This window comes from Lissotriton helveticus, chromosome 6 (assembly GCF_964261635.1).
Source record: "Lissotriton helveticus chromosome 6, aLisHel1.1, whole genome shotgun sequence".
In the NCBI taxonomy this organism is placed as follows: domain Eukaryota; kingdom Metazoa; phylum Chordata; class Amphibia; order Caudata; family Salamandridae; genus Lissotriton; species Lissotriton helveticus.
Window position 1 is genome coordinate 2,083,453,136 of NC_136067.1, and position 22,857 is coordinate 2,083,475,992.

Below are 22,857 nucleotides of genomic sequence, written 5' to 3' on the forward strand. Positions count from 1 at the left end.
CTTACTACAAGTCATCAACAACACTAAATTCAACCCAGAAACCCAACTCCTGGTGGGCCTGGATATTGAAAGCCTTTACACCAGTATCCCCCAGGACGCCACCATCCAAGTCCTGAGACAGGTACTCATGGAGTCCCCATGGCCGCATCACACACCCAGAGACTTCATCTTCCAATGTGCCACAATAGCACTAAAGGAAAACTATTTCGAGTATGAGAGAAGCCTGTACCTTCAAACCAACGGAACTTCAATGGGCAGCGTCTTCGCCCCCAGCGTGGCAGGACTCTATGTCCACCTCTTTGAGCAGACCCACATCACCCACAACACCAATCCCTATACCGGGAATATCCTCACATGGCGTCGATATATAGACGACATCTTTATGATCTGGCAGGGATCAGAAATAACTCTACAACTCTTCCTCACTTGGCGCAATGAAAGAGACCCATACCTGAAATTCACAAGCACCTCTAGTGCAAGCCACTTGGCGTTCCTTGATCTGAACATATGGACCAAAGATGGCCAATTGATCACTACCACCTATTACAAGCCTACCTCAAGGAATTCACTCCTCCACTACACAAGTTTCCATCCCCGCCCTTTAAGGGAAAACTTACCATTTGGGCAGTTTCTGCATATACGCAGAAACTGCACTCTAGCAACCGACTACAAAAATCAATCGGCAGACCTGTCTAAGAAACTGGAGGAACGAGGCTACCCCCGGGCCATCATTAACAAAACCAAGAAAAGAGCCAGGAACCAAAATAGGGAGGCCCTTCTGGAAACTGTACCCAAGGACAAGAGTGACCAACCCATCACGTGTGTCACCACATTCAACACAGCCTCCAATGAGGTGGCGAAGCTCATACGCAGAAACTGGAAAATCCTAAACTCTGGACAACGACAATGGGAAACCCCTAGGTTTGCCTATAAAAGGAGCAACAACCTGAAAGACCAACTCGTGAGCACCCGCCCCAGACCCCTGACCAATAGAGAACCCAACACTATCCTGAATGCGTGGGGCCTACCTAAAATTTCTGGACATTATCCATGCAATGACTGTAGCGTGTGCCACCTTACCAGCCATACGAAAACATTGATACTAGAACCAGACAAAGTGTGGACTCAACGCAGCCACACAAACTGCAATTCACGTAACGTGATCTACCTACTTACCTGCAGCTGTGGCCTCCGATACATCGGTATGACCGCCCGCAAAATAAGGACTAGAATCACAGAACACAGGAGCACAATCAGGTGCAAGAAGAACATTAGCAAACTGACCAGTCATTTCATCACCCAGGGACATACCCCCAATGACCTGACCTGGACCATCATCGAACAACTACCGGAACTGGCAGTGGATAATGATAAGAAATTACTCAGCAAGGAACAACGTTGGATATATCGCCTATCCACCCAAACCAATGGCTTAACGACGCCATACCGTGGAACTCAGTCACACCCTAGACCTACACTAGTCACAGTTACCTCGCCTTTTGTACCGTGGCCAGTCCCCCGTGCCATAGTCCCTCTGTACATGGACATAGATCATGCTCCCCCTTTTGTGCACCACTAGGCTGCCTTAACCATGGGCACATGCTTAAACCACCTTTAATATTGCCATGTCAACTTTAGCACACAGCGCCCAGCAGCGCATGCACATTATGCAGTGATTAACTGGCCGAACCACTCTGGGACGCGGCGCGTCACACAAGCATGTCTCCCCAACATTAGCGCATACGTGGTCAACACTGATTTCTTTGCGCCTGCGCTGCGCTGCCTGCGCTGATAGACCACACCACACCTAACAGGGGTGTTGCCCCTTTCCCCGTACCAACGGCGGTATATATTACCAGCTAAATTGTTGCTACATGTACCTAATTACTCTATAATACAGATTGTAATCACGCTATCATACTGAGCATGCGCAAAGACTAGTGTGCAAATCATGAGCATGAGCATTAACATTATAATCACGCAATCATACTGAGCATGTGCGAGAGACTAGTGTGTAAATCATGAGCATGAGCAGTAACATAGCAATCGCGCTATCATACAGAGCATGCACGATAGACTAGTGTACAAACCACGAGCATGAGCAGCAACAACACAAAGGGGTAGTCTTTCCACCCTGACTATTCCCACAGGTGCTCATCATTACCTCGTTAACCATAGTACAAAAAGACCACACGTCGACAGGCTCATTCTACCGGAGGACGACGGCGGGACAACAGGTACAAGGCAGGCACTGACCAGAAAGACTGTGAGTATGACAAACCTGACAAGCCTCTAAACAACAAACTGGGTAAGCGCTTCCTTCCTCACAGGTCCCTAACCCCTGCAGCCTCTCTTTTTCTCCCATAGGGTCATCCCCTTACCGCTTCCCTCCAGGAAGCCTTGGCTAATAACCCAAAGCGTAAGAACAATTTTCTTGCGCCCTGCCACACTAAGTCAACTCCTCACAGTGTGATTTTCGTGTTTTAGCCACACCACGCTCCTAATTAGTCGCGTATTTTCACTCTGATGGCACCACCAGTACCATCACACCTAGCCGACTATAGTCCTCTGACCTTGCACTATAGACTCGGCCACCAAAGCATTGTTGACCATATGTCTAACCTGACTACTGACTCTCTCTGTATATGTTTTGTTCTTGTCCTTAATGTTTGTCTGTACAGGTATGCATGAGAAGGGAATCCCCCTCTCACATATAGAAAAACGCCTTAGTGAGTGTATCACATAGTCTGTACCACAACACTAAGTCTGTTTTATTTCACCACACCTTTTTAAAAAACGGTCCTGAGGAAAGCCAGAATACTTTAAGGCACTGGCTGAAACAAGTCGACCATCTGAAGGACGCAGGGGGCAGTAACTCGCCACCCTCACGCGTCCTGTAGCCTTCCTTTTAACCGCTGGTGACGGCCCAGTTATTAAAATTTAATTTACCCTCGGGTACTGGGACCACCACCAAGCCGTTTTAAATCACAACTCACTCAACCTCACTCACTGCACTCTCAGCAATATACCAGCTCCGCTGTAATCAGGCGTCGTAGCACGCCCGGGACATACTAGGTGTCACTGGGTGGGCCCGATGATGAAGCAGGCCACCAACTAGGTTGGTGGGTGAGGGCTTCATGAATACACCAACAAGGTGCCCGTGACAGAACTAATTAGAGTACTGTAACACTTTGGTCAACTTAAGCTAGTCCTCTTTGATTAATCACAAAAACTCCAATGTCCATCTTTTACTTCCTAAAAGGAACAAAGAACACACATGTGCGATATACTGCTCATGTTCCAGAGGGACAACATCTCTTCTACTGCTATCAGGTCTGCCCTCAGAGGACCCATAGATGAGTATGGGTACTTGAGTCATATAAATGACTTTCCTGCTGGTATCCCTGTGACCAGTTTGAAATAAAAGCCTCTGGGAGTAAGGCTGTTGCCATGACATATTCCTCACGCGGAATCCACTTGGCCCTGTGCTAAAATTATTGGATGCCACATCACATTATTGGGCATGAAATGGTCTGGGGCCATGCGTATGGACTAAAGACTTGAACATGGGTCCTGGATAGGTGTGGCCCAGAGGCTTCTGATATTGACCCATGGCTTTCTCTTGATGAATTATTCCTGCGTTATTGCTATGTTCTAGTAGATATTGCATATTACAATATGGCCGATATGGTTTACACGGTCACGTGACTTTGACCGTGGTTAAGAGGTTAAGTACTGTGTGGAGTCAGCGCGGCGCATTTGCCTGATTCATGCTGGCAAGACACGATCGCTGTACGTGGAGAACTACAACTATCCTAGTAAGTAGACCGGAATCTTGGTTTGACTGATTGGTTCTTTAATGTTTAGTCTGACCAGGCGCTAATGTCCCGACATATTTGTGTCTTCAGGTGATATATACTCTAGTGTGGAGCACTTATGTGAGTATGGCTTCTGACCCAACATATACATATATGTTTGCACTGTGATTAGTTAGTGGTTAGTTTCTGAAACTATGTCGGTTTTTACAGAAAGACATTGGGACTGGTGTCCAATAGTTGGCAAAAAGTTACGTGGAGTACCTGAGACTTCCGGCTGGAAGTACATGGTAATATAATTTATTGATGTAGGTTGATTTATTTTTGGTGTTTGGTTTTGGTGATTGGTCCTTTCCTTTTCTCACTAGATACTCTGCACAGTGGGTCCTTCTGGTTACACATAGGTGGTTATCACTTGGTTGCTTTTGAAGTGAGTAGACGATGTCTCTTCATGCAGGGAACTCAAGGTTGTCCTTTTTAATTGTATTTATTCATAAATATTGATGTGCAACGAGTCCGTCCTGATGATGGTCCCAAGGATTGTATAGACCAACGGGGATCGAAACGTCGACAGTTTAACACTGTTTCGCAGAATTGAATGATTATTATAACAACATGGAGCTAATGTATTGATGTTCAAAATCAATAGTGATATATGGTCTTTCATTTGATCCATATGTTTAGCGAAAAGTGTTGATATACTACTGTGAATATAATATGAACATTTTAGTAGTATGTATTTTGCCATATCTTAAGTATTGAAACTGTTGAATTTTGAAAATAAATAATTCGACAAACTGTATTTTCTTGCATTTTATGTGGATTTGAGATCATCGTTTGGTGACTACACTTTAAGAACTTAAATAATTAGAAATAAATCCTGTGAAGGCATCTTGTGTTATTGAAATTGTTAATACCCAGCCTTGACGGGAATATTGGGTGGCTCTGTCCCTTTTCTGATGTTCTAGGTCTGGCCAGGGCGACTGGCATCTAGCAGCAAGCCCTAGTCCATGTGTATGAGAATGTGCTCTACTTATAAGTAGCTGCCCCGTAGATGCTTTACCGTCAGAGGGTGGGAGTTATAGTTTCCTCTGAGCACTTTTCCCACAAGAATAGTTGCAGCAAAAATGTTTACTATTTGATTAGATGAGAAAATTAGCAGACTCTCTGAATTATCCAATTTGTGGTGGAGTAGTACATGGCAGTTCCTGTTTCAGACATCAGATGGGAGCTAATAAGATTGTTAAAGATTATTGCTGTAGCATGAGATTCTAATGAATCAGTGGATTTGGCTAGAGGTCGGCTGAATCCCTTGGTTACAGTTAGAAGGGGAAACTTGTTGGAACAAGGTATACTCAAGATCATTTTCACCTTGGGGGAAAGCAGTTGGCAAAGGGCCGCTGGGACTAGATTCCTTGTGCCTGTTAGTTCCTGATTCCATTGACCTAGGGGCACAGATGCTCGGGGCTTCAGCAGTGTTGGCAACACCATTAGTAAAACTCCTGGTTTTCCTCAACATATCGGGCATTCTGATTGGCCTGTCTCTGGTTGTGGGTGGGTTCCTTGGTGTTTAGCAGTGTCTCAACTTCCTCTAAGAATATGCTTGGATGTGCAATCTTTATTTGTAGCACTAGGAAGCCCCAGACTGCCACTGTGAGGTGCTTTCTTTCAGCAAAAGCTGATAGCCCTGATGCTTCTGTGGATTTCTTTTTCTCCACATTTTTGCATGTTTGAGGCTCAGCAATTACATCAAAAATAACAATTTATCAGACTGCTTAAAGTTTAGGATAAAGAAAAGTAGAATAACTTTATCACATCCAGTAGAAGTCGTTGAGTCATAGATTAAAGAGGAGGGACACTGTCCAAACTCATCTAGAGAATGAAAGGTAAAGACAGGCCCAGCCTTGGCCCAATATATGCCTGGGCACGCACCTGAGCACATCCCACGCATTCCATGGGACAGAGGTGCTGCCTTTAAGCAATTGGCGTGCTCCAGTTGCAGCAGTGGTGTGGCGGCTCATGCCGTAATGTCAGATGGTGCCTCTAGTCCAAGATTCTACCCATGCTGCGAACAGAAGTGCTGTCTTTAAGCCTGCACGTTTAGCAGTGATATTGGTCCAAAGTTTTATATTCTCTTCTTTAGGTATTACTAGTATAGGGGCTTCTGAAGCTTTACTTTTCACTTCTCCAGTGTTTGGAAAATTGGCAAAAAGCACTCCCAGCTGAGGAAGAAATTAATTTTGGTAGTCATCAGGACCTGGAGATTTCCCAATCATCAGTTACTTAATAGCTTCGGTAATTTCCATGTTGATAATCTGTTTCTTTAACCCCTTGCATGCTCGTGACGGAACCATTCCGTCACGAGCCACGGTGGTGCTGTGCTGGTGACGGAATGGTCCCCTCACGGCCCGGCCGCCGTGCCTGCGCTGCATCAATTTCGCACCTGCGTGGCGCGTTCTATTGAGCGGGCGGGGCCGTGATGGAACCATTCCGTCACAAGCACAGCGCAACCATGGAATTATTGCCACGTCCAAGCGGTTAAACCATCAGCTTCTTCCCATTAGACCTGTTAGCCTTAGGGTGGTCTCCCCCAAACGTAATGCCTTCATCCCCTCCTATTTTTCTGAATTCGTTTTTGCTGCTCTTACGATTCCGTGCACTTTGCTACTGTTAAGCAGTGCTAAAGGGCTTGTACTCTCTCCGTAAAACATGTTAAACAGGGTAAACCTGGTTTAGACTTGAATGTCATATTTATTTTACATAGAAATCCCTGGTAAAGTGGAATACTATATACCCAGTCCTCCTGATCAAGGATTTGACACACTTGAGTAATGACTATGGACTGGGGGTCCTACCAGAACTGACATCAATTGCACAGTTCTTGCATATTGCTTTTAAATCTGGGAAATTCTTTTCTGCTGTTGTATTATTTATGACTGCAATGATTTTAAATAATCATACAATAAATAGATGCATTAATGTATTCATTTTATACTAATCAATTAGATGTGGCAATCAGTTGGGTTGATTTTTAACCTGTTGGCTAAAACCATGTGAGTGCCTATGAGAAGAATGTAATTCCTAAAGTGGAAATATCAATGGAATACATGCAGCGAATGCAGTGTGGGGGAGTGGAAAACAACGTCAATGAGTCATGTGCCCATATTATGTCCATATATATGCTTCGGGGTTACAAAGCAGTATAAATGTATGTATTCATGTCAGTATGTTTGTATGCATGCATGTGGTGAATCTGCATCGCAAAAGTAGCCCAGAGCCAGCAAATCACTGTACAAGATCAAAGAGAACAAAGCAGTAAAGATGACTAGATGAAAGAGGGTAATCACCCCCAACTTAAAACAGTAACTAAAATGCTCTAAGGGCAGCTGATGGACAAAGACCTACCAAGCTGACATTTCTTTTAGTTGAAATCCTCCCATATTTTTATTATGTTTAGCGGCATATATATTTAGTTTATTATTCACCCATCCTTTTTCTTAGATAAATCTCTGTCCACATGACTACCACAGAATAAAGGTTTGATCAATAACATAACTAACTCCTTCTGTCAAGCATTGTTGCTGGGTATCCTCTTCACAAGGGTAATGCATTTCACAGATTACAGTTTGTGATTTCCCATTTGATGTGTTGTATTCAGTTTGGGATATCCGAAACTATGGTCTGAATGTTGTGAGACACCTCAGAGGGCAGGTATTTGTTTTTCTATTATAGATATGTTAAATTCAACAGGTACACAATATATCTTTTAACAACAAATATATCAGAGGGTCTAGTAGAAGAACTAAAGTGTACGCACAATGTGACCTAACATGGAAACCTAGATGTCCTTAACATGTGTGTATCTATCTAGGGTCATCCCCATAGTGGTCAGGCAAGGATGCCCATCAGTCACCACACAGAACCGCCCTTCATCATTTGGGATTCCATCAAGACCACCACCAGGAGTGCCGCTTAACTTTCACAGTCGAGGGTCCAGGTTGTTTGAAAAGGAACCCTACGCCGGTCAGATAGGTCTTACAGTGGTCTTGCTACTCAGTTTAGAGGATCTTGGCACACATGACAAAATGGGGGACCGACGTCGCAGTGCACAAAAAGTGTGAAAAAAATAAGAAAAGAAGTGTTCATAAAATTGGATGGGGGTACTAACAATTTTATTTGAATGTTACCCACTCTTCCAATATTAAAAAGTAGTCAGTGACAGTCACTATAGTATGGACTGCCCAGGTGTTTTATGAGGTCGACATGTTTCAGCAATTGGTTACAAATTTGTCATTGCTTTCTTCAGGACCGTATCTACTGATAGCTACTGCAATAATAGTGATAATGAAAACATAACTGTGCTCAAAATCAAAAACACAGATACAGAGATCACCTGAAATCACTAGGTGTTCGCATCGTTTCCTTCACTCTTCTAAGTCATGTGAATATACATACTTGTAAGAGGTGTAGACCTCACCCCACCTGGCCACGGCTCAGGGAAAAGGGGAAGCACCGCTCTGTCCGTCGGTACTTCTGAAATCGGCGTCCGAGCTGATCGGGGATATCTGTCAGACTCTTGAGTACAAATTACAGACCCATAGACACAAAGTTATTTTGGGCTGCAGAAATTCACAATGTGATCCATGTTGGGTGTAACTTGATTCACTAGAGTGTATTCCTCTTCAATGAGTTTGGAGCAATCCACAGTAGCAAATCCAAGTCAAAAAGTGGGAAGTGGGCATTCCAAACCTGTTCTCTGCTCTCTTTCCATCCTGGGCAATGGATGTAGATGTACCCAGCCAAGGACACTAGTAAATCCTTTTCCAGGATGGGAATGGACCATCCCCAGGTGGAAGTCAGAAGACCCTTCTCCATGGAGAAACATAAATTCTCAATAGAGAAAATATGCATTTGTAGGGGAGGCTTCTATTTGTCCTTTGCAGAGTCATCATCTGTGAAGAATGGATTAAGAGCCTTTAAGAAATGTCAAATCCCAGAAGTACACCTTTAGCACACTTTCCAAGATGGTGAACACTGAATAAAATGTAAAAATGCATTCAGGTGGAAATACAAATCTCTGCCAGTACTTTAACTTTTTTGATAAATAAGCAGAGCTTTGGATAGTTACTATGCAAGTGAGAATAAAGAGAGGACTTCTTTTATTTGTGACATTTTCCAGATTTGCTGTAAAGTTAGACAAAAAAGAAGATACACACTAGTATCCTCACAAATTCCCTAAAGGGAGAAATTGCACAAAACAAGGTTTTTTGAACAGACATTTGCGTTAACACGATATATAAAGCAAATGGAGAAGAGAGAAAGAAAAATACCAACAAAGCAATTGATGAAGTTATCTGATGCAAAGTTTTTAAGTACTGTTTTTGCATCTAAAGCACTCTACGATATAGAGTTCAGCAGTGACTATTAAAACACGCCTTCGATGACGATTCTAGAAAGAGTCCCAAGGGTCTGATTGAATCTTACACCAAGATTCAATGATAGCACGTCCCATGGAGAGAGGTTGTAATAGATGTACCAAAGGCGAACAAATGGAAAGAAGTGCTTCGAAGCTGATGTAAAGGATGTTATCATTATGTCATTTATGCTAATTTTGCTGCGACGGTCTCGTGGGATGACCATCACAGTTAATGCATTAAACAGCAATGTTACTGTGATAGATCTCAAGACATGCATAGTTCTCACCATAGTCTGTACCTTGTCTTATTTCACAAAATACTTACAGGCACCCCAGCTGTAAGGAGATATACAGTACTGATCTACAGATTTGTCGCCACAGGTTCTTTTATTTGGAGGATCAGCCAATCTGCCTGAAACGCAAACCAGAAAACAAGCTTTAGAAAGAGAAAATAAACTGAACTTTAGAAAGATAACAGTAATGCCCTATGCTAGGAGTCATCATTTACTAAATTTGACCCTTCCACAGGGTATACAACCTTTACAACGCAACTTTTACAACGCACTACCATTACAACGAAACTTTTACAACGCAAAATCCATTACAACGCATGAATTTACAATGCAGTCATTACAACGCATGATACTACAACGCACACCACTACAACGCATGTCATTACAACGCAGTCATTACAACGCATACCATTACAACGCATAGCATTACAACACATAGTACCCTACACTATCCAACACTTACCCTACTGTTGCACCCCTGGAGTTAGAATAGTAATTTTTACCCCTACATTATCCAACACTTACCCTAATGTTGCACCCCCTGGAGTTAGAATAGTAATTTTTACCCCTACACTATCCCACACTTACCCTACTGTTGCACCCCCTGGAGTTAGAATAGTAATTTTTACCCCTACACTATCCAACACTTACCTTACATGCAATGTAATGTAATGCGTTGTAATGGTATGCGTTGTAAATGTAGTATGCGTTGTAGTGGAATGCGTTGTAAAGGTAGTTTAAAATAATTCGTTGTAATGGTATGCGTTGTAATGGTGTGCGTTGTAATGGATATTGCGGTGTAAAAAATGCGTTGTAAAGGTAGGCGTTGTAAAAGTATGCGTTGTAACGTCATACATCCTTCCACAGTTTTCTACGGTCTTGACTCAGCTGATGTGGCCTCACAGATATACCGGTGGCCAGTTTAGATAGATTGTATTGACATTGAAATTTTCACAAACATCTGGACTGACCAATCACTACAATTGGTGCAGCTAGAATGTCAGTGAAAAAGCAGCAGCACAGTTGCACTATACACAATTTGGAGATGTTGGTAATAATCTACACATGCGCAAAAAATATGTAAATGCGCCTCAGGTGTGGGGCAACCTCAACGCAAGGGTTAGCCGGGCACCAAAATCAACTCTTTAAAGTTTGCAATACCAGCCACAAATAGCAGCAAGAAAGCCCACTGCTCACCTGTGGGGTTGGCGAGGTCCTTCCCCAAGAAAGCTTCTCAAATTATTGGCCAATAGGGTGGATTTTACAGAATGATATCCCATACATATTTGCCAAAAGGGAATTTATGGCCATAGTGAGGTGTTTATTATTGGCCAACACAAATATTCAATACAGAATATTGACTACAACTATACCATCAAAGTACAATGTATTAGTGTTAACTCCACATGCACATCTTATTTATATGTACTTACCTTGATGTTACATGTTATTCTGGATTTAATATTTTTAGGGTTGATATAACGTATTAAGTATTTTGACATACTATCGCCAAACGTCAGTAGGTTTTTGAAGTGGTTCTCAAAGGAGTGGGGCTTACAACTTATTCCCATATTCCTTATTTGTAGCAAAAATTGTGTGTTCCCAACAAAATATATAGGGCAGGATTTATCATTGTATTACATTGCCCATGCGTTCCAAATGTTGTCCCAAGGAAAACATAACACTAAATGTAGATTTACCTTGCGTGGCCCTGTGTTGCTTGGTAAATATGGACGAACTCAAGGTAGCAGAAGTCGCTGCCATGCATTACCCTGCCCTGGAGAGGCATTCATTGGTTAAAGGATGGGTGTTCCCATGCATTCACCAGTGGTTTTGGGCTCACTCCTAGATATACCAAAACTTGTAAGCCTGGAAATGTGTCAAACTGCCACACCTTCCCAGGGGAGGTGCAGTGAGGAGAAACGTCTTCATTTCTCCTTGTCGTTTCCTAAGCATCTACGGATAGGTTTTGTGCCGGAAGATGTCTCTTCAGTCACAAAGGCAATCCTGGGTGTAACGCAGGCACCAGCGTGCAAGGGTGTCTGCATTATCACTAGGCAGCAGAGTGTGCGCAAGCGCAGGCGGAGAGCAAGAGTTAGCCTTAGATTGGTAAATATAGCACATTCCTGCCCTCTCAACTTCACGCAGTGCAGCGAATTGTTTTGAAAACATGATAAATGTGTCCCAAAGTGCTCAAAAGAAACAAATGTCACACAGGGAAAAAATATGAGTTTTAAATTCTGTTCAGTCAAAGTGACCTCAGACCTCCTTCAGCAAAATATCACAAAAGAAAGCAGCTGAATGGTGTGTGCTTAACTCACTGAGGTATCTCCCTGGTTGCTTCTCAGTCTGCACAGTGACATGTGTCTGTGGTGCTCCTCATTCATAAGGGCTGCCAGTGTGCCAATAGAACTGCATGCATACACCACAGTGCTTGGGAGCATAGGATGGTTCTTTTGTTTGGGCAGACCGTGATCCAGCACCTCTCATGTGCAAAAGAAGCTCGTAGGTCATAGCTACATTTGTGGTTGTGATGCTTCTTTAGAGATGGCTCTGATGTCAGTAGGGGACCTCTTGTCTTAGTGCCAGATGTGTGTGGGAAAGTCAAATCGTGAAGTAAAGAAAAAAGAAAAGCATAGGACAGAACAAGGTAGGTTTACAGGTACTGATGGCAAAATATAAGAATATTAATATCACAAATTGATGTCCCTAGTTAGCACTATTGTTGGCAAAATGTTGATACGTTTTTGAACTGATTTCACCAAGGCCTCAAAGTTGGGTGCAAGATGTGCAAGAATGGGCAGAAACTCAAGATATTGGCAGAAACTCAAGATATTAATTTACTCAGATCAAGGAGTGATGAGAAACCAGGTGAGTATTTGATGGTTAATGACAATATCTTAATATTTTCTCCAAACAATAGATCTCTGTAGGTCAAATCAATCAGTGTAATCTTGATGTAAATCTATTATGGGCTTACTAGGGAATAACCTGAAGGCTTTACATGAAAATCAAGGTATTACAGTTTATGCCTGACTGTGCTGCATGTCCATATGACTATACTGTTAACATGACACGACATGCCTGTTGTGGCGGTAATGTTGGGATTCTGCCCAGTGCTGCAAAGGTTTAAAAGGTTATTCAAGAAAAATAATTTTAAAAAGCAATGGCACCTTGACTGATGTTTCTATTTTAAAAGTAGTGGTGTCCCATGGGACCTCGGATATACCCATTGAATGATGGTGCTGATGGTCTGGTTGTATGCCAGGCTCCTCTATGTCGCGGGCACCAGATGCTGCTCTATGCACTAGTAGTGCTTCCGCCAGAATTGCTAGTTCCATCCTCCACATTTGGCCTAACCGCTAGGGCAGTCAACCTTGAATCTGGGGAACCGGGTTCGAGTCTCTGCAATGACGCTGAACATCCTGTGATTCTTGGCAAATCCCTTAGGGCCAGTCGTAGGTAAATCAGAAATACCGATTTCTTAATAGTGAATTTTACCGATTCGCTATTAAGAAATCGGTATTTCCTTTGTAGGTTCATAGATTTGGTAAAAAATCCCTAATATTCCTTATTACCGAATCAGTAATTGAGATATAGTGATAAGGAATACCTACCCATTCATTTCTATGGGTTTAAAGGCCCACAGAAATGAATGTGAAGACATTCAGTATCAGCGATTCAGTATTACCGATTCGGTAATACCGGGAGGTATTTCAAGGGTGCCAGGGTGTCCAAAGGACACCCTGTTGCACCCCTGAAATGTGCATGTGTGCACATGTGGTGCACATCCATGCCCCAAGGGCATGGATCTGTGCCACATGGCACTTTAAAAAAAACAAAAAAGTGCTGTTTTAAGGGAAATTAGTAATTACCACCAACTTGAAAATGGTGGTAATTACCAATTTCTTAAGGCTCAAAAGCACTCCTTAATGTGCTTCCTACATTGCATTTAAGGAATCGGTATTACCGATTCCTTAAATCAAGAGCAATAAGGAATCGGTACTAAGGAATCGGTATTTGACGATTTCTTATTTACCGATTCCTTACCTACATTAGGAATGGCTAAATACCAGTCAGTAATGCTGAAATTTACTGAATGTTGGCATTACCGACTGGTATTTAGCCACCTACTCTGTGCCTAACAAAAAAAAAAAATTTAACGTGTCCTCATGTAATGCAACTGGTGCTATTTAAAATGATCTGATACTCGAAACCGGGTCAAGTTTGTGCTAAATAAAAACTGTAATAATAATAATAATAAATAATATGTCTGCCCCTCAATCTGACCCTCATGGTCCTATGTTGGAGACAATTTGGGAGCATCCATGCCTCTCTGATGCCCCTTGCTTCCCCTGTTATATTCCTGCACGACTCTAGAGACTCCCCGGACCTCTCTCACCTGCAACATCACCTTGTCCACACAGCGCTGTCCACGGCCAAGCTCTGCATCCTCCTCCAGTGGAGGTAATGCCTACCCCCCTCGCAGGAGAACTGGATGATGGCGATGACCCAAACAACGTCACATGAGTGTGTTATCTGCACCATGCAGGACTAAGCTGAGGTGTTTGTGCAAAAGTGGCCCCCTTACTGAATGATAGACCTTGGGAGGGTATTGCCATTGCTGCCCCCCTCCACCCCCCATATGGAATGTTGCGCTCAGCCCATCGGGGAGCCATGCTGTTGAACCCTACTGCTCCCCTCCGCAGCCACAGGCCTAATCATCCTGAAAAGGACTTGCTGGTTTTACCAGCAAGCCAAGAACGCCCATGAGAATGTTAATACACCATAAACCCAATAGCCCGGTTAAGGTTCACAACAAGTTAATATATCGTTTATTTAGGTCGAGCCTAAGCCTACGACCTATTGTACACGTTAGTATACATGGATCCCTGTGGGCCAAATGCGATTTCTTGCTTCTTATTTGTTTGTTTCAATCTCCTTTAAAAATCCTTTCTTACTAGTGGCCAGTCAGGCCTCTTTGTCCCTCCTTTTTCCTCCAAGGAGCAGGAACTTAGTACAATATCATTACACTTTTCTCTGTTGATCTGCTCATGGGGGGACTATTTTATTAAGTTTTCAACCTCATGTTACAATGTGGCTGCTCAGACCCATAGCTGCCTACATTTTATTGCAGCATTAACCCTCTCAGTACCTTCCAAGTGGCTGGTAATGTTTTGTGTTCTTCCTGAAGACAGCTCCCAGGCTGGCTTGGAATGCAAGCAATTATTTATTGTGGTATTAAGTCTAAGTCTGCCTCATTTAATTTCCTCTAGAAACAGGGACAAAAGCACTGTAACAGCATGCCATCTAGCTACTGCAGCTCTAAATCATGTAAAAAAAATAAACCACTACTTAAAAGCAGCCATTGTTTCAGTTCCATTGGATCAATGCTTCAAATGACACTTTCATATGTATGCTGCTTGTTTTCTTTCCTACCCTTCCAGGACCTGTGATTGGCTGCTGGCTGAGGGGATGGAGGGCTCTGCTCTTAGTTTAGCACTAATGCCAAAACGTTTCTTTCTGGAAGAATGTTCCCTGTAAATGTGCATTTGAATGTAGTGCATTAAATAAAAACTGAACAATAAGGCAGGGCGGTATGATTGCACTGGATACTGACTTCAGAAATCAGAGGCTGTGTTTTCGAGATTATTTTGCTTTTTTTAAAAGCACTCACTGAAACATTCCAGGCCTCAAGCAATTCTAGACAATAAAAATATCAAGATAACTCCAGTGATTAATGTTCTTGATGGAGATGTACCATGCAGAACACAATTTGCATAAAATGTATATAGGTCAGTGGGTTACTGCTTTTCTGTTACTTGCAGCTTATAAGTTAAAATCCCAACGTAGAACAGTGAATTTATAACTGTCATCGAGGAACTGCATGCAGTGCAAAATATGGATTAGAGCAGATATTAATGATGCAAAAGGTGTTCATCTGGGCAGAAATAGTTTTTTTATTTATTTAAAAGAACCCCCAACTATGGTGTGTTGTTTTCAATTCTGAGTTTGTGCTTCTGGGGCTCAAGTACTCTTTAGCAATGCTGCCTACCAAAATGCATGAATTGTGACTCCTACACCCTGAATTCCTCTGTCTTATGTACCATTTCCCTTAGGCTAATTCATACACTTATGATTGATTGCCTCTGTATAATTTGAATGTGATGTAAAGTGTTTTGACACCCTACACTGGTGTGAGTGGCGCATTATAACTAATTAAATGCATCTAAACATTACTGGGTATGGAGCCTTAAAGAAAACTGTCATCGAATGGTGGTGATGAAGTAATCCGTAACACTGAGCATCAACATCACCTCAGCATCAGCGTAGCACAACCTCCTTTTCAGCGCACCCCACCAGTGCAGAGCCGACTCGGCATCAGCCCAGTACTAGCTCAGCACCAGTGAAACACCACCTTAACATATGCACTGCACCATCTTACCGTTAGCACAGCAATATCGCAGCATCGATGCACCACCACCAATGCAGCACCACCTCAGCAGCAACTCAGCACCAACGCAGCACCTCCTCAGCATCAGCAGACCACCACCTCAGCACAGTACCAACTCAACATCACTCAGCACCACCTCAGAACCAGTGCACCACCACAGCATCACTCAGCACAGCACCACCAGTGAGCCACCACCAGTGCAGCACCAACTCACCATCAGTGCAGCACCACCTCAGCATCAGTGCAGCACCACTGCATCATAATTTTTGCATTAGCACAGCACCACCTGAACACCATTACCTCAGCATCAGCACAGTCCCATCCCAACATTAGCACACACTGCCTCCTCATCCGTGTAGCACCACCTGAGCACCAGTACAGCAGCACCACCTCATCATGACTCAGGTCCACCTCAGCATAACTCCGCACCACATCAGCACCAAAGCAGCCAATCTCAGCAGCAACTCAGCACCAATACCGCACCACTTCAACAGCGCAGCTTCACCTCAGCACAGCACCAACTTAACATCTCTCATCACCACCTGAGCACCAGTGCAGCACCATTACCTTAGCATGGACCAGCTCCTCTGCATCACTCAGCACCCCCTCATTATCACCTCAGCATCACCTCATCATCAGTTCACTACCAACTCGGCATCAGCACAGCACCACCTCAGCACACATGCAGCACAACATAAACATCAGCACCATTTTCACATCAGCACACCACCACCAAGACAGCACCTCCTCAGCATCAGCAGATCATCACCTCAACACAGCACCAGCTCAGTGCCCACTCAGTACCAGTGCAGCACCACCACCTCAGCATAACACAACGTCACTCAGCACCACCTCAGCATCACACAGCACCACCTCAGCATCACTCAGCAGCACCTCAGGATCCCTCAGCACCACCTCAGCAACACTCAGTATCACCTTCACACCAGCACACCACTACCTCAGCATCGCTCAGCACCAGCTAAGAATCATTCAGCATCACCTGTGCATCACACCTGTACCAGCACACCACCACCTCAGCCCCACTTCAGCATTACTTAGCACTACCTCAGTGTGCCTTCGAAATCTGGCATCTGTTGATTTTCTCCCAGTGCCCGTCCGGCGTCCGCTGCTCATGTTGTAATTCAGGTACTATTTCTCAAGCCCCACCCTCCTATTGTATATGTCCCTCTATTCATAAAAAAAGGTATAATAAACAAGCATTACAACAGGCAGCAAGAGGTCATCAGCATTGCAAGGACAAAAAAACTAGAAGACATTTTTTGTTAATTCTTTTTTTAATAGTTATTACATTGTACATAATGTCTTCGTTAAACTCCACTACATAACACTCCACAACACAAAATACCATTCCACATACTTACACAGAGTCCCACTCCACATAATTCCAATACACTCAAAAACATATAGCTACTATTCACTAATACAACTGCACATCATACCACTTAATTCCACTACACAAATCCACACCACACAATACCACAACTAACGAGGCCAATCCAACCCACATAACTGGTACACACCACATACATCCACTTCAATCCATAACACATAGCTAAGAGTAATTTACAATGCGAATAGCTCCAACTCTTTCCTTTTTTAAAAACACACAGATCTGATGCTTAGCTCCTTCTATTTGTTCTTTTCCGTCAGCAAAAACGCAAAGCTATCCACACAGTTCCAGCCCACACCACATAATGTAACACCAAATCACATAACACAACTCAACAACACACCTCATACATCCAATCCACACCACACAAATCCACATTGTGCCGTAAAATTCAACAAACAGCACAACACATAATTGAACTGAACTACTTAACCACTCCACAACACACAATCCCACTTCACATAATGTCACTACACTGAATGCCACATCATTGGTAACCACGTATTTCCACAGCACCCCATGCCACATATTGCCACCACACAAATCCACTCCGCACAATTCCACATTACACAACTAACTAATCCAATCCGAGCCATTTCAGTACTCACCACATACATACACTCCATAAGAGATAAGAAAAATGCAACTCAAACAAATGCGAGACTGGTTGCATTTCCAATGCTTGTTTTCTTTGCAGCCTTTCTGCTGTTTTAGAACGGTCCTATGCACGAAATATGCATGACCCCGGGGAGGGAGTGGAGTCCCACCGAAGGCATCGACAAAGCTCGTAGTGATATTTGAAAGGTGTTTTTTTAAATATTATGTTTCGTTACAGACTTCTTACACCTCTCTCGTCGCTCCCAGAGTTAGAGTCGGCCTCTCTACAATGTAAAAGGTGATGTCCGAAACCAGAGCCTGCTGAAGGCATCGGAGGAGTCATGGGCGCGGCCGAGGGGCCCAGGAACGGATGGGGAATGAAGAAAGCAAGCGTTCGCATTAATATGGTTAAAAGAAGAGTGAGATACAGAAATGAGGAAAGGAGAGAGAGATACAGAAATGACACTTGAACGCGTAATAAAGACCAGAAGGGGCTGACGAAGATTGGACAGGTGGGGGCGGACTCAGGGTGCGTCACGGGTCTGAAATGGTAGGGAGCATTCTTGCAAGTTCAGAACCTTTAGCGTTTTTGCAACCAAAGGGGCAATATTTCTGTTATGCGATGCAGGTAAACATTACTTAACAGAACTGTGTCTTTCTCCCAGATGTTTCCTGTTTCCAGGATGCTTACCGGACTGGTACAGCCACTCGGACAGCAGGGGGAGGCTCCACAGGGGGCTGCGGCTTCTATTCATTACCGTGATGATGTTATAATTCTCAGTGTAGTTTAACAGCGCTTTGCCCATCCCCATCCTGTCCAGATAGTTCCACGGGTCGATGCGCACGCGGTGATCTTTGGTTCTGAATTCTTCCAGGCGCGCCGGGGCCTGCGCCCAGAGCAGAGGGAAGTGATTCACTAAGGCCGGGTCCGGAGCCTCCGCGGAGCTCCTGGAAACCAAAGCACAGAGCAGAGTCAGCCCCAGCCCCAGCGGTGCCATCCTGATGCCAGCCTCGGAGGCAGTGCCAGGGCCGCGGCGGCAGCGGCTTTTATTGGCTGCACCCTGGCTCAGCCTCAGAAACGTCATCGTGTTCAGTGTTTACAGAGGTGGATGTGACATCAGACCTGCCAACTCATCATAGGGTGCCAGGTGTGACGTAAGGCCCCTTTGCACGCTCTCCCGGATGTGACATCAGACCTGCCAACTCATCATACCGTGCCAGGTGTGACGTAAGGCCCCCTTTGCACGCTCTCCCGGATGTGACATCAGACCTGCCAACTCATCACAGGGTGCCAGGTGTGACGTAAGGCCCCTTTGCACGCTCTCCAGGATGTGACATCAGACCTGCCAACTCATCATATGGTGCCAGGCAGGCCCGGTTCTAGGGGGTGGACCGGGTGGGCCAGGCCCACCCAAACAGGAGCCTTGGCCCTTGCAGTGAGGGCTTGAAGGCAGGCGCGCAATGAACAGACAGCTTGCCGGGCGCACACAGACAGTTTTAGAGATCATCGTAGCCACACCCAAGTACTTCACAGGTCTTTAAAAGACCATTTACATGTTAACAAAGCTTTGTTGATTTTTTCACCCCTTCATCTCTGCATGGCGAAAGGCGACAAATCCTTTCATTGACAATGGTAACCTTTGCTAACATTTGCCTACTGTCCTGCAGTGTTGATATTTCTTTTTCTATGCAATGCAGGAGAAAATAAGTTTGTTTATTCCTAGTCATCCTTCCTGACCCCTGCAGAGGCTGTGACACAAAGTTTGACTAATGGAGCAGGTAAGAGAATGCATTACTACATTTTTTTCTTTTTTAAATCTGCACAGGTGTGACGTAAGACCCCCTTTGCACGCTCTTCCGGATGTGACATCAAACCTGCCAATTCATCACAGGGTGCCAGATGTGACGTAAGGCCGCCAGCTCATCAGTGGCAGCTCATCCACTGTGGCAGTGGGGCGTCGCCCCACAGCTTTGCAAGCAGTAGCTGAAAGAAAACTAAAATAATAATAACCAGCGTTATTGTCATTTTAGGTTTGGGTTTCCTGGTGCGGGCAGGGCTAGACTGGCAGAATGGGGCAAGGAGGAGGAGTGGTAGCTCCACTCTAAAGTGCGAATAACTGTTTGGCCGGCCCTCTCAGGCCAACCATAGCAGTCATATGCACTTTGCTTGTTCTGCACCCAGGCTGCATCACAGGCTGGGTGCAGAACATGCCCAGGCCTCCATTCCCATCTAAGGCCGATCCACTGCGCTTAGACCAATCACAACACTGCCTAGCAGCACTGGGATTGGCTAGGGAAGTCAGGAGCGTGAGTGCTTCCTGCTTCTGAGGAGTGATAGGCAGCGAGAGCGGGCCGAGTGATAAGTATTTTTTTAAATTACACCCTGGTACCCTCCCAGCCCCGCCACCTTCAGTAAATAGCGGCAGCCACTGCAACATATAAGGCGGCACGTGTGACGTAAGACGCCCCTAGGCAGGATCTCCCGGATATGACATCAGACCTGCCAACTCATCATACAGTGCAACGTATGATATAAGGTCCCCTTCGCACGGTCCCCCGGTGAAGACCAGGTATGGCGCAAAAGATGGGCTGTAAACCTTCAGAGGGCGGGATTCCTGCTGGTGTTTCAGGAGCCTGCACAGTCGCAGTCCATTACAGGGGTGAAAAGTCCCTCAACTATCAGCACAGGTATTAGGACACATTTTTTTAAAGAATGTTTTGGGGGATGGGTAAGCATAGTTGCCAAGGATTCAGATTCCTATGTGTGACATTTTCATCATTTCAGTGTAAATATGAGTGACATTTTACCAACTATGAGTGACATTTTCTGGCGAGCAAAATTAAGTATTGAAGACGAGGGAAACATTTAAATATCAAACATTAAACAATTTTGCACATCGAGATTGTCCTAATCATACAGTGTGTGCTACCCAAGATCATACATTAAAGGGACCATATAGTGAATGATGTCACAATAGGTATCAACATCCAAGCAGAAGTAATCAAAGGAAGAGCATTCCGGAATGCTGCCTGGTGGTGCCTGCTAGTGGTGCAAGAGAGGCCTGTTCCTTTCTCTTCAGAGGAGGTCCCTTTAAGAGGGAGAACAAGCTCTCAGCCAGGCAGCAGCTCTGAGAAATCTGGCTGCACAGATGGTCTTGTTTTGAGAGTTGTATTGAGTTTCTTTGCATTATGTTAGACCTGGCATCATTGGCGTGAGTCTCCCTTCCATTTTGACGGATTGCCTCCTCTGTTTTGATATGTTTTTGCTGTATTTATGCTTTGGGCACTGTGCCACTGCCAATCAGTGCCACTTTGCAAGTGCTCCCTATGTTAAATAAATGTACTGATTGGTTATTCCATGATTGGGTTATTTGATTTACCTGTCAGCCCCTAGTACAGTGCACCATGTGTGCCTAGGGCTTGTAAATCAAATGCTGCTGGTGGGCTTGCAGCACTGGTTATGCCACCCATAGAAGCTGCTTGTAAAGTGTGTCTCAGGCCTGCCATTGCAAGGCCTGTGTGCAGTCTAGCACTGCCATGTCGACTTGGCCAAGTGCACCCACTAAACCTTCCCTTTGCTTCATATTAGACACCCCTATGGTAGGACCAAGGGCAGGGCGCATTGTAAGTATAAGGTAGGCCATGCTCTGATGTTTGTAGCATGTTCTCATAGTGAATTACAGCCATGTTCGTTTTTCACTATTCAAGGCTACCTGTTCTCATAGGCCAGAATGAGCTGCTAGATTATTACATGTCTATAATCCTAACTGACTCAGGGAACATGGTAAAAATTCGAATTTAGTATGCCTGAACTCAGAATAATAAAATACATCTTTTAGTAAAGTTTATTTTAATATTCTGTGTTTGCAAATACCACTTTTAGAAAGCAGGTATTTGCTTGCCTAACCATTTTAGCCTGCCTCTGCTGAGTTGTGTATTCCTTGTCTGGGTTTGTGAGTGACAGGGCCGGCGAATTCCAGGAGACAGGCTGGGACAGCCCAGTGGTGAATAGGGAGATTTACATCCAGATGGGAGGGAGGAGTGCACCTGGGACCTGAATAGGGCTGGGCCTTCCATCTACAATGCTGGCTTCACCCCCTGTGGCTTGTCTGATGTCTCTGCCCTGCACTGTGAAAGGAGAGAAGGAATCATGTCAACAGAGTGCTCCAGAGCTGTATCTTCCCTCCCCTGTGGTGGCTCTCTGCCTTCAGAGAACAAAGGATTTTGGGGTATACATATTGGGACCCTGATCCCAAGAAATTATATCACTTCTGGAACAAGAAACCTTTCTGCCAAGGAGAAGAACTAAGGAAGCTGCAGGAGTTGTACTGCCCCTCTGCCAGCGTGCTGTTTGCTGGGTTGACCTGCAGTGGTTGCTTCATTGCCAAGGGAAAGGAGAAGGAACTTTGTAAGGACTTTCATCTACATAATATTCTCCAAGGGCTTGAACTGTGCTTGCCTCCTGCTGAAGTCTCAGGGCCAAAAGACTTCACCTCCAGCTCCCTCCTGAATTTCTTGGCTGGGAATTCTGTCTCAAGTCACTTGCGGGCCGCTGGGAGATGGAAGCACGACACATCGAAAAGAAGCGTGCCGCCGCCGCAGCTGAAATCACCGCACGCCAGCGAAGCAAGCCTTCGTCGCATCTCCCTGGAAGCGTGTGTTCATCGAAGCCACCTGCTGTCACATCACCGGAGAAGCTTGACAACATCGAGAGAGTCGCCATCACATCACCGGAGAAGCGTGTTGCAGGGCATGTCGCGGCTCTAATGTACAGAGTCGTCGCAAGGCTGCCAGGGCGTAATTGCATCGTGATCACATCACGGCATCAAGGGGGCCATCTTCTCGCATCGCAACTGGATCATCGCATTGCA

General features: G+C 44.6%; 1 protein-coding gene across 1 annotated transcript in view; it reads right to left on the minus strand.

The window, feature by feature from the left end:
- Positions 1-19,002, minus strand: part of LOC144764024 (protein leg1a-like) — an 84,717-nt gene extending 65,715 nt beyond the window's left edge. The window contains exons 1-2 of the mRNA XM_078650154.1: positions 18,678-19,002; positions 9,557-9,643 (exon numbers count right to left, since the gene is read on the minus strand). Coding sequence (XP_078506280.1) covers positions 9,557-9,643; positions 18,678-18,984 — 394 coding nt within the window. The 5' untranslated portion in view covers positions 18,985-19,002. The remainder of the gene's footprint in view (positions 1-9,556; positions 9,644-18,677) is intronic.
- Positions 19,003-22,857: the final 3,855 nt, after the last annotated feature.